The sequence below is a fragment of the Arvicola amphibius genome, chromosome 3 (assembly GCF_903992535.2).
Source record: "Arvicola amphibius chromosome 3, mArvAmp1.2, whole genome shotgun sequence".
Taxonomy (NCBI): Eukaryota; Metazoa; Chordata; class Mammalia; order Rodentia; family Cricetidae; genus Arvicola; species Arvicola amphibius.
In genome coordinates, this window is record NC_052049.1 from 185,659,712 (window position 1) to 185,671,831 (window position 12,120).

The window sequence follows — 12,120 nt, forward strand, 5'->3', positions numbered from 1 at the left end:
TTATAAAACCCTTCACCTATTAGACTGGCAAAAGTGTGAGAGTTTTGGGACTGGAGAGATGGTTCAGTGCAGCGCACAATGCCTGTCTGCGCTCCGTGTGCTACCATACAGTACGTGAGCTTCGGGCAAGGGGCTGGAGATTGAAACACACAAAGACAGACAGAGAGACAGAGACACAGGTCATCCTTGAAGCCAGAATGCTCCAAGAATGCCCCTTTCATTCAATAGCACCACGGAGGCTTATATACCCAACACAGTCAGGTGGGCCAACAGGTGAAAACCTTATCCTCTGATCCTCAAGGCAACACGTGCTTGTGAAGCAGAGCTGGTAAACAACTTTGACACAGCTTCCAGTAGCTCAAATCAGAAGGAAAGTAAAGATCTCTAGCAGGGGAGAGCAGCTGGAGGCCAGGACTCCAAATGGTCCCAACAGTTCAGTAATTAAGAACATTGGTTTTGGGTCTGCAGAGCCAGTTTGGTAGTTGAGAGCATCGCTGTTCCAATAGAGGCTTCCCATTTGATTCCTAGGACCTACACCGCGGGTCACAACCCTCACAATTCTGGTTTCAGGGAATCAGGTGCCCTCTTCTTCTTGTCTCTGTGGGCACTAGGCATGCACATGGTGCACACACTTATATGCAGGCAAAATACCCATGGAAAAATTTTAAAAAATTTTCGTATATGATGTGTTGCATTATTCTGATGTTGCTTCTCTTGGCTGTGGGTACTGTGTCTTTTGATGGGGAGTAGTTTAATTTTGATTCCTTTAGCCATAACAAGCTGTACTAACTGTGCTAGCTTTCTTGATGAAGAATCCCCTTTCTTCTGATATTGATTTAGGACATCTTTGCCATACACTATGTTTCTTGTGCATGTGGATCTGCTTTGGAGTTTCAGTCTTCCCCCTGCTGCTGCGTCTGTCTAGTTTTAGGCCATTGATACACTGTTTTTGTTTCTTTATTTTAATTAGTTAATTTGTTGTAAACTCTGTGGTATTTATTGTAGTATGTTGTAATATGTTGCTGTAATATGTAATACTAAGTATGTTGTAAAATGTAAAATAGCTTCATGTGGACTGAACTGGCCCGGAGCTCGCTATGTAGCCAAGGATGACCTTTTATTTATGACCCCCATGCTGCCCGGTCCTAGTCTTGGCGTTACAGTGTGTCAGATCATTTTAAACTCTGGCTCTCAAGAATGCATTTCAATACATGGTGTGAGAACAGTTGTCACTTTTTTTCAGATTTTAAAAAACAGATTTTATTTCGCTTTTAATATTTTTATTTATTTTTTGAGAAGTTTGTTTGCTTGTTTCTCTTTTTTTCGAGACAGAGTTTCTCTGTACCTTTGGAGCCTGTCCTGGAACTAGCTCCGTAGACCAGGCTGGACTCAAACTCACAGAGATCCACCTGCTTCTGCCTCCCCAGTGCTGGGATTAAAGGCGTGCATACAATGTATTTTAATTTATTCTTTCCCCTTTACCTACTCCTCCCCACCACCACCAAAAACGTGGAATCTGATTTGTGTTGGCCGGCTGCTCCGGAGCATGAGGCCTGCCTTCAAGCGTAGTGATATAGATGATGTCACACCGTGCTACCTCTCCAGCAGCCACTGAGTGCAAGGAGATTCTTGGCTGCAGGAGGGACTTTGTCCTCACTTCCCCTTCTCCACTCTGCAATTTTGGGGTTTAGACTCTTTCCATGATTCTTAGGCATTTGCTCCTTTGTGAGTGCCCCATGCTAAGGGGCCACCAGAGAGTCCCCCATCTGCTCTGTTGGTGTAGATGAAACTCTGCGAGTAAGATCTTTGGTGTTAGTGAGAAGAAAGCCCAGCGTGCATGAGTTGTCTTTGGAAACTCTTGTCTTTACGATGCAGACAGTTACTATCTACATACAGTTTTAAATTTATTCATCTTATTATCTCTACAGCCTTAATTTTCTCCCCATCGAAGTTTATACATTTTAGTTTTCTCTCTATTTCTACATATTTCAGGATTTTGTTGCTGCTGTGGATATGACTTTTCCTGCTATTTCCCCCTCACACTGCACCTCCCTGGGTGTGTGCATGCTTCTGTCTTTAGATCTACAGTTATATCAGAGGTCAGGCCACAAAGAGGGAGGGGAGAGCCTTACTGATTAGGAAAAAGGGAAGGTTCTGGAAAGACTCTGAGAGAAGCCTTCCCTTTGGGCAGGGTCTCACGCAGGCAAGGTGAGCTGTGTAGTGGGAAGGAAACAGGCAGAGGCTATGTGGTGAGGTCTTGGGAGCTGGGAACAGGCAGATTGAGTTGAGCACCTTCTGTGTGAGACTGAACCGTGATCCAAGATAACTACTACACCCGGGACTAAATTGTCCGATTACACTGGTGTGCATTAAAAAACCTTTACCACGAGGACTCCTTTTATTCTCTTGCTATGATAAAACTCTGACTAAGAGCAACTGAGGGAAGAAAAGGTTTTATTCAGCATCCAAAAAATAGGAAGTCGTGGAAAGAGCCCGGGCAGGAACGTGCAACAGTGCAACAGAAATGGACATTTGCTGATTGATGGCTTCCTCTCAGGCTCACTCTCCGCTAGTTTTCTCATACAGCCCAAGACCACCTTCCTAGGGAATGGTGCTGCCCGCTGTGGCTTTTCCTGCAGCAATGAGCAATCAACACAATTCCCCACAGACATGCCACAGACAATCTGATCTAAGCAGTTGTAAGTTGAGACACCCTTCCTGGGGCCTCTAGGCTGTGTCAAATTGGCATTTAAAGCTAACAAGGATACTAAACAATTGCAAACTGTTTCCAGAAACATGCAATGTTTTAAATCGAATATGGGGCGCTAACAAATACTTAATATTCACTAGGCCAATATCATGTGGTTACTCTTCTTAGCTAACACATTGACATGAAACATCAATATAACAAAAATATTTTATACATTTGGAAATTTGACAACAGATTAAAAGAACATTGATAAACTTATGTAAGAACAAAGTCTACGACATTAAACTAAAAAGTAATAATGCCCAACTGTAGTGTATAAATTTGAAAAGTAAGGCATTGTCTACTTTCTCTTTACTGTGTATTTTTAAATTTTTTTTAAAAAATTGCTTCTTATGTGTACAGGTGTTTTGCCTGCATGCATGTCTATTTACCATGTGTGTGCCTGGTTCCTGTAGAAACCAGAAGAAAGCAGCAAATCTGGAACTGGAGTTAAAGAGAGCTGTTAGGTGCCACCGTGCTGGGAATTGAACCTGGGTCCTCTAGAAGAGCAGCCAGTGCTCCTAAGTGGAGAGTCATCCCTCCAGGCTCAAGGGAAAAGTGTTTAGACGTTTATGGTGGCTCACTAGGAAGTGAGAATCTCAGAGTTCATTATTTTCATTCATCCATGTTTTCTCAGTTCCACTATGGATTTTTTGATGTTCTTTTATTTTCATTGGTGTGTGATTACTGTACAAAGCTTCTGTACAGCCTTTGATTTACATATTACAGGTGTGCACCACCATGCCTGGATGAAAACCTGCTTTTGAGACAGACATGCAGGGCAAACTCTGAAAGTCAGTTCTCTGGGCTGTGGTTTCTGGGGATCAAATGCAAGGTCATCAGATTTGCCTGCCAAGGCACCTTACCTGCACAACTATTATTTTTGTTTGTTTTGTTTTATATTTCAAGACAGGGTCTCTATTGTTATCTTCACTCTTTTGGCTTTTTTACTCTTTGGGGGCCCTCCACGCAGCTCCCAAATAAACCATACATGGAAGCTTATTCTTAGTTATGAATGCCTGGCCTTAGTTAGGTTGGCCTGTTTCTTGCTAGCTTTTCTTAAATTATCCCCGGCTACCTTTTGCCTCTGGGCTTTTTCCTTTTCTTACTTCTGTGAATCTTACTTTCACTCTTACTCCGTGGCTGACTGGGTGGCTGGTCCCTGATGTCCTCCTCTCCTTGCTCTCTTGCTCTTTCTTTTCCTCAGTTCTCCTTCTATTTAACCTCTCTGCCTGCCAGCCCCGCCTATCCTTGCTCCTGCCTTGCTATTGGCCATTCATCTCTTTATTAGACCATCAGGTGTTTTAGACAGGCACGGTAACACAGCTTCACAGAGTTAAACAAATGTAGCATAAACAAAAGCAACACTTCCTTACATCCTTGAACAAGTGTTCCCCAGCATAAACAAAAGTCACACCCCTTAAAATAATGTTCTACAACAGGCCTTGAACTTCCTATTTAGTCAAGGATGACCTTGAACTCTTGATTCTTCTTTCTTCACCTCCTGGAGTGCTGGAGGTGCGTGTGCATGTGTGTGCGTGTGTGTGTGTGTGTGTGTGTGTGTGTGTGTGAGAGAGAGAGAGAGAGAGAGAGAGAGAGAGAGAGAGCGAGAGCTTGAGTATACTGAGAGCTGGGATGTTCACCACCGGTGCACCTTTGTCAACTCTTGATGAAGTCATCCGAGCTACCATGTGCTGTGTTAGCACTATTAGTGTTTGTGCCTCTGAGCTATTAGCACTATTAGTGTTTGTGCCTCTGAGCTATTAGCACTATTAGTGTTTGTGTCTCTGAGCTGTTAGCATTATTAACATTTGTGTCTTAGAACTGTGACTGTATCCTTCGTTCAAAGAAGGGTTTCAGCCCTGCGAATTCCAAATGTAGCCATGCTCTGCTTCCTCGCACCACAGGTCAGTTTCATTTATTTGGGGACCTCATCTAAAGGAAAGAGCTGGCATTTTCTTTGTATGTCTGGTTTCTTTTGCTCAGCACTTTGCTTTGAGAGTCAAGCTTGCTGACCCTAGCTAGATGGTTTTGGTTTTTTGAGACAGGGTCTCTCTATGTAGTCCTGGCTGTCCTGGAACTCACTCTGTAGACCAGGCTGGCCTTGAACTCACTGAGATCCACCGGCCGCCTCCTCCTGAGTGTTGGGATTAAAGGCGTGTGCCACCACTGCCCCGAAGGGTAGTCTTTCTTTGTTGTATGTGAAGGACTGAAGAAATGGTTCAGTCGGTATAGTGCTTGCTTTACAAGCGTGAAGATCTGACTTCAATCCCTAGAACATAGATTTTAAAAAACCTTGGTATGGGGCTGGAGAGATGGCTCAGCAGTTAAGTGGTTAATTGCCGGCTCTTCCAAAGGTCCTGAGTTCAATTCCCAGCAACCACATGGTGGCTCACAACCATCTGTAATAAGGTCTGGTGCCCTCTTCTGGCCTGCAGGCATACATGTAGACAGAATATTGTATACAAAATAAATAAATTTTATATATATATATATATATATATATATAGCCATGGTATGGTGGGACTTTCTTGTAACTCCAGTGCTGGGGGGGAGTCAGCAGCAGGTGGATCCCTGGGGCTCACTGGCAGCCCATCTAGCCTGCTTCATGAGTTCCAGACTAGAAAGAAACTCCATTTCAAAAATAAGATAGTAAATTAATTAATTAAATAAAATAGAAAGTAAAGAATGGCTCTTGATGACCAACACCCGATGTCTCTAGTCCTCCACATGCTTGTGCGCAACACCCACATACACGTGTACATCACCATGATGTGCATATAACACACACACACACAAACACACACACATTGATTATGGTTTTAACCCTATGATTAACGTTTTAACAACAAACCCATTTTGCTTGTTGGAAGAAAGACCTGTTGTAAATCTAGACTCTGGTCCCCAGGATCCATATACAGGCTGGGTGAGCAGGTTTGGCAGCCTACCTCTAGTTCCAGCACCAGGAGGTAGAGACAGGAGAGCTCTGGAGCAAACGAGCTAGGTGACTTAGTATAACCAGTGGGCTCTGGGTTCAGTGAGAGACTTGCCTTCCTATATAAGGTGAAGTCAGATTGAGGACACCTGATGTTAACTTCTGACTTACACATGCGTGTGCTCACGAATGCACACGCGCCTGCACGCACACAGTATGGCCCAACACACACGTGAAACAGCAGTACATGTTGGCCCCCTTCTGGCCTCTGAGGGCACTACATGCATGTGTGCATACATGCACACATCTCTCTCTCTCTCTCTCTCTCTCTCTCTCTCTCTCTCTCTCTCTCTCTCTCTCTCTCTCTCTCTCTCTCTCTCTCTCTCTCTCTCTCTCTCATACACACACACACCCCTTCACCTGAGTTCTGCATATTTGTTCCACAAAGCAGTGTCCAGAGTGGACTTGAAGCAAAAGCGCCCTCCCTGATCGGCTGTTTTGTGTCTCCCCCTTTCCCCCATCGATGGTTTCCAGTGAGATGAGTCAGAAAATGGCCAAGGAGGGCCCCAGGCTCTCCAAGAATCAGAAGTTCTCAGAGCACTTCAGCATCCACTGTTGCCCACCCTTCACCTTCCTCAACTCCAAGCGCGAGATCGTGGACCGCAAGTACAGCATCTGCAAGAGCGGCTGCTTCTACCAGAAGAAGGAGGAGGATTGGATCTGCTGCGCTTGCCAGAAGACCAGGTGAGCGTGGGCTCTGGGCCAGGTCTTCGCCACATTCCCCAGCTCCATGTCTGTCAGCTCTGTCAGGAAGGCGCTGGAGGGCAAGCAGAAGGCGGGCGGGAGGGCAGGGCTTTCCTGCTGTTTCTAGCTCCTGCCAGCATCCCTTAAGCAAGGTGCAGAGTCCGGGCCGGCCGCAGCCTCCAGCTTCTTTTGGCCCTCTCTGCACCAGCCGCCGTGCCAGGTCCCCTCAGAGGCCCAAGCTCCAGCCAGCAGCGTCCCCCGTAGTGGTCAGAGCGCCGCCAGCCAAGCCAAAGTCCCCTCCGAGGCCAGCCAAGCCAAGGTCCCCTTCGAGGACTGAGCGCCAGCCGCGACCCCGCCCAGAGGTCCGACCACCACCAGTCAAGCAGAAGCCCCCTCAGAAGTCCAAGCCACCAGCACGCAGCAGCCCCATCAGAGGGCCAGGCGCCAGCCGTGGGGGGTCTCCCACCAGAGCTCCTAGGTTCTGGTAACACCATCTCTTACCTTTTGTCTCCCCCTAGCCTGAGGTCAGTAGCTGCTCTCTGCGCGTACTAACCTGGGGGACCTCTCCACAGTACCAAGTCTGTGTAATCCACTCCCTCCATTAAACCCCCTCTTGTTTGAAACACCTGGCGTGGCTTCTGTTTTTCCTCCCAGATGTTCTCGGTCCTCACTTCAGATGGCTGTGTCTGTGCCATCCCACAGGGCTGCAGGTCGCTAATTTACCAGCTCATACTATTTGTTGACCACAGTGGCAGGCATAGAATACGGAGTTGATCCGCGCTGCCGCTTTGTGCCCCAGAGAGGAGAAGAGGAGACTCTGTACCCGTGTATGTGTGGAAGGAGAGAGCCCAGTGCTTCGTTTGCTCACCCTCCTGACACACATCATCACATATTAGCCCCCAGAGGCAACGACACTCATTTGTTTGCTCAGTATGTCACTCAGCAAACCGTACTGCCATCTATAAGGTTTGATATGCTGTACTGGGGAGAGGAATATAACCTGTGATTTCTTTGTATCAAGGAAGAGACCAGCTGGTGACGGTGCAAACATTGCATTACTGCCTTACTCAGGAGGTCTGTGGCCTGTGGGAGCCCCAAACAGAAACCCAAACAGTTCTGCCATGGGAGCCTGAGGCTTCACAGAAAGTTAGGTCGGAGTGGGCAAGCTGGAGAAGGACAGCCAGGGAGGCTCTGTCCTGCTCTGCCTCAGGAGGACCCAAGACAGGGTCTCACACCATACATAGTTCAGGCTAGCCTGGAGCTTACTCTGTAAACTCATTAAGAACCTCCTGTTTTAGATCCAAGAATGCTTGCACGCCATGTTTGGTGTTGACAACCCTTCCTCTTCCTCCTTTTCTCGTCTTCTCTATAGACTTTATTATTATTATTATTATTATTAGTATTAGTATTAGTATTAGTAGTACAGTTTTAGGTCTACTGCAAAATATAAGGAAGACAGAAACTTCTCTGTTCCCTGCCAGCAACATTTTAATATTTGGAAATAGATTTGCTTGTTGAGTCAGTGGTGAGCACCAGCTGTGCCTACTTCCTCTCTGCTCTGCTGCTCAGCCCCTGTGCAGCCTTCTAGAACCCTCCAGAGAGCCCATTCAAGGGTCACCAGTGAAGTTTGGGGGGTCTTCATTTTCAGACACAGCAAACAAGCCTTACTTAGATATTCCTAAATAAAGGACCCACATCATCTTTGGCAGCTGCCATGATTGTGATGTCCTCAAATGAAAGCATTGGCAAGACACAAGGTCAAGAGCTTCACCTAGCAAAGGGACTAGCTGGCCACGGCTCAGTAAAAGCTTAGTAGAGAAGTGAATCCAGGTTGACTGGTCACAAAATCCCTCCGAGAGGCTGCAGTGAGAGGTTGGTTCAGCCAGCTAACTTCTGATACACAGAAGGGGCTGGAAAATGCAGAGCTAAGGACGTGAATTTATACAGGAGAGGCAGCCCTTTATGGAAAGTCAGTCCGTGATATTTTAGGTCATTGGAGTTCAAGCTGGAATGGAAAGGACACAGAAGACAATGAGAGTAAATTCCATCTCAGGCACAGGTTTGTTTGGACCCAGCCTTACTCACTATAGTCACCAGGCTCAGAGACATCAGCCAAGGTGTCTCCACAGGCTGTGTGTGTGTCCTACCTCCCTGGGAATCAGGACCAGCTTCCTACCATCCATGGCTCTCATGCACCCTCTGAGCCCCACCCAAGACACCCATTTTCCCTTCTCTGAATCTCAGAGGTCCTAAGGTAGCACAATAGAATAGACATTTAACTGCTGCATTGTTTATTTCCTTTATTGATCTGATTGGCTAACTCAAATCAGAGGCGTTAATTAATGGGAACAACTTATACTCAATCAGGGCAGCAAGGCCAGACCTTTAAAAAAGCTTTAAAAGGAGATTTTCTGAAGCTGACATTCTTTTAGACATGATGTGGATGCTCAGGTATTGTGTGGAGGGGTCAAACAATTTAGACAAAGACCTTTTTGGATCTATAATCATCTTTTGAATAGCTCTTCTCCAGAAAGCAGAGAATAATCTGATTTCAGAAATGAGTGGCTTGGTTTCCAGAATCTCAGTGGATGGTAGGAGCATCTCTTTTTTGATGGGTGGTGGTCCTGGCATGTCCCTCTAGTTTATTCTTTTCCATGTCTTTAAACTGTGGGACTTAATTTGAAGATCCCAAGATTACTGAGCTGCCACTGTAAGACACTGTTACTCTATGAGATTAAGATCTGCAGCCCAGAGAAATCAGGACACACTATAAAAAAGTCTCTTTATACCTTCAATTTCCACTGTTCATGATTAACAGTAGAAAACAAGATAATTTATTTTTGTACCTTGATTTATGTATTGTGATTTCACTTATTTTAGCTTTTTCTGGCAGAGCCTGGATTTTATACATCATAACCATGTCTTTCAGTAGAGACAGCTGTGCATTTTCTCTTTCAATCTGTATACTTAAGTGTGTATGTTTTGAACTGCTATCTATGCTGAAAACATATTTTGAAATATGGCTTAGTGTCTTCAAGGTTTGTTGTCAAGCTAGAGAATGGCCCCAGTGCTTTGGGATACTAACAGAAGTCCTAATCCCTGATAGACTCTCTGTGACAGCGATTGTTAGTCCTTAGATACTGACATCATCAATTGTTGGTCCTTAGATACTGACATCATCAATTGTTGGTCCTTAGATACTGACGCCATCAACTGTTGGTCCTTAGATACTGACATCATCAATTGTTGGTCCTTAGATACTGCATCATCATTTGTTGGTCCTTAGATACTGACATCATCAATTGTTGGTCCTTAGATACTGCATCATCAATTGTTGGTCCTTAGATACTGACATCATCAATTGTTGGTCCTTAGATACTGACGCCATCAACTGTTGGTCCTTAGATACTACATCATCAACTGTTGGTCCTTAGATACTGACATCATCAGCTGTTGGTCCTTAGATACTGATGTCATCAATTGTCGGTCCTTAGATACTGACATCACCCTGGTGTTTAGGGAGAGACATACACTGGGGTGCTTGGACTCAGGTTATGTGATGAATTCGACTCTGACAAGCCTTTAGAGCCTGTCTGTTCTTGGAGGGAGCCCACTGCCCTGCTAAATGGAAAATCTTTTTGACTTGAAACTTTCAAAGCTACACCAGAGTAAAATGAGGGCATTTTACATGAGGATTGACTCTCATGGGCCACCGTCCTGTAATCTTCCTCTTTTGCTTGGTTGGGAAAGTTGATTGTCGGGCACCTCCTGGAGGCAGAGCATCCCTCTCTTGCATCAAGGGAGTTGTCATTTTCATCAGTGGTAAGGAGCCCTGGCAGAGCCGTTTGTCTCATGACCGCTCACACTTCCTGCTGAGCAGATGACTGTCCTCTGCTGGGCCTTCTTGACACATTTACCCTTGTGCATGGGTTTATTTACCTGTGTCTCCTTGCAGTACTGTGTGTAAATCAGCTTCAGGCAATCTTACACTCATCCCTCCAGAGCCCAACTCAGGGTTTGGCTGATGTCAGTGACTCAGACCAAATGTGGCCTCACAGTCGGACACTTCAGCATCAGGCTTGGGTTTAAGTTTTTAGATAATGTAGGCTTGGCTGGGCCTACATTATTTGTAATCAATTTATTAAATGTTGCTTATCTTTTGAATATAGTTCATCCCTATCAAACTAGGAATATGTCAACCTGGTCAGAATTTTATAGCAGAGTTCATGTACTCTACACGTATGTGAACATGTTTATGTTTACGCCCGTGGTTTCTGTCACTGCTTTCATTGCTGTGACAAGGTATCTGGGGAAGCGGCATTAGGAAGGCTCATTTTGACTCACAGTTTGAAGGGACACAGTCCATCCTGTGTCACGGTATGGTGGCCAGAGCGTGAGGTGGCTGGCCACACGGTGTCCACACTCAGGAAGCAGAGAGAGATGAACCCTGGTCTTCAGCTCACTTTCTCCTTCTTATTCCGTCCCAGGGACCCAGCCCATGAGCTGGTGCCCCACACACTCAAGCTGAGTCTTCTCCTTTAAACCTTTCTGGGGACACCCCCATAGACACGGAGGTGTGTTTCCTTGGTGACTCAAATCCAGGCAAGTTGACAGTGAAGATCAACCATCATGAGTAGTAAAATGATTTTTGTTTCTGATCTAGGAGTGGAATGTATCGTCACTGCCTTCCATGTTGCAAAACTGCTTACGACAAATAACCGGAAAACCAAAAATCATTATGCATAGAAAGGAGGATTTTAAAAAACTGTCATCTTTCCTAGGCTCAATCCAGAAAAAAAATCGTGTCTGTTTTGGTCAGAAACAACAAGAGCTGAGAAATCAAGAGAGGGGCTCTAAAGCTGATTTCTGAGGAGAAAAATAGCATCAGAGCCCAGTGTTTAAAAGTACCTCCTACTCTTGTAGAACCTGAGTTCAGTTTGTAGCATCCCACATGGTGGCTCAAAATTGTAACTTCAGTTCCGGTGCCCCTTTTGGCATCTGTAGAAACTGCATGCATATGGTGCTCCCATGCATGTGCGCTCTCTCTCTCTCTCTCTCTCTCTCTCTCTCTCACACACACACACACACACACACATACAATAAAAATAAATACATCATTGAGAAAGGTCCATGAAGTCACAGTTGTATTAAATACTGCACAGGAAGTGGACACCACTTGCCAGTTCATGAAATTTTCCTTTTCTCTTTGTAAATCAGATTGAAAAGGAGGAGCAGGTCAACCCCAAGAAAAAAGTGACCAAGAAGGGATTTCCTGTGAATGGACGGCCTCCACCTGTGGACTTACTACATCACAAGCCATCTGCCCTCAGACAAACTATCTGGTCTCAAGGATGAAGCAGGGTCAGATGCCTGCTGACGTGACAGCTACAGATGCCCTCAGTCCTCACGGTGTGGGAGCCTCAGGGCAGCCTGCCTGGAGGTGAGGGGGCCCTTTGTACCATAGTCACTGAGACCTGAGAGGACCCTGGGGCTCCAGAGCTCAGGAGAGGGGTCTTCTGGTCTCATCCACAGCCCTTTGCTCCCTGGCAGGTGCACGACGCCTCCAGGGTCCTTGGCAAAGGTCTGCAGAGCTAATCCACATATATTCCTCCGTCTCTTTATTCCGCTGTATCCCTGTATCCGGTGACTGAACCTGGCTTTGATCCTTCAACCTTTCCCTTCCTAACTCTCT

General features: G+C 45.7%; 1 protein-coding gene across 2 annotated transcripts; it reads left to right on the forward strand.

Annotated features, from left to right (window-relative positions):
* Positions 1 to 6,222: 6,222 nt before the first annotated feature.
* Positions 6,223 to 11,685, forward strand: LOC119810760 (myelin associated oligodendrocyte basic protein). Of its 2 annotated transcripts, none has more exons than XM_038324400.1 (2): positions 6,223 to 6,428; positions 11,646 to 11,685. In XM_038324400.1, exons 1-2 carry the CDS (start codon positions 6,223 to 6,225, stop codon positions 11,683 to 11,685), a joined length of 246 nt encoding a protein of 81 aa, XP_038180328.1. The 2 variants fall into 2 exon arrangements, with proteins under 2 accessions (XP_038180328.1, XP_038180327.1); XM_038324399.1 differs by lacking the exon at positions 11,646 to 11,685 and adding an exon at positions 6,637 to 6,916.
* Positions 11,686 to 12,120: the final 435 nt, after the last annotated feature.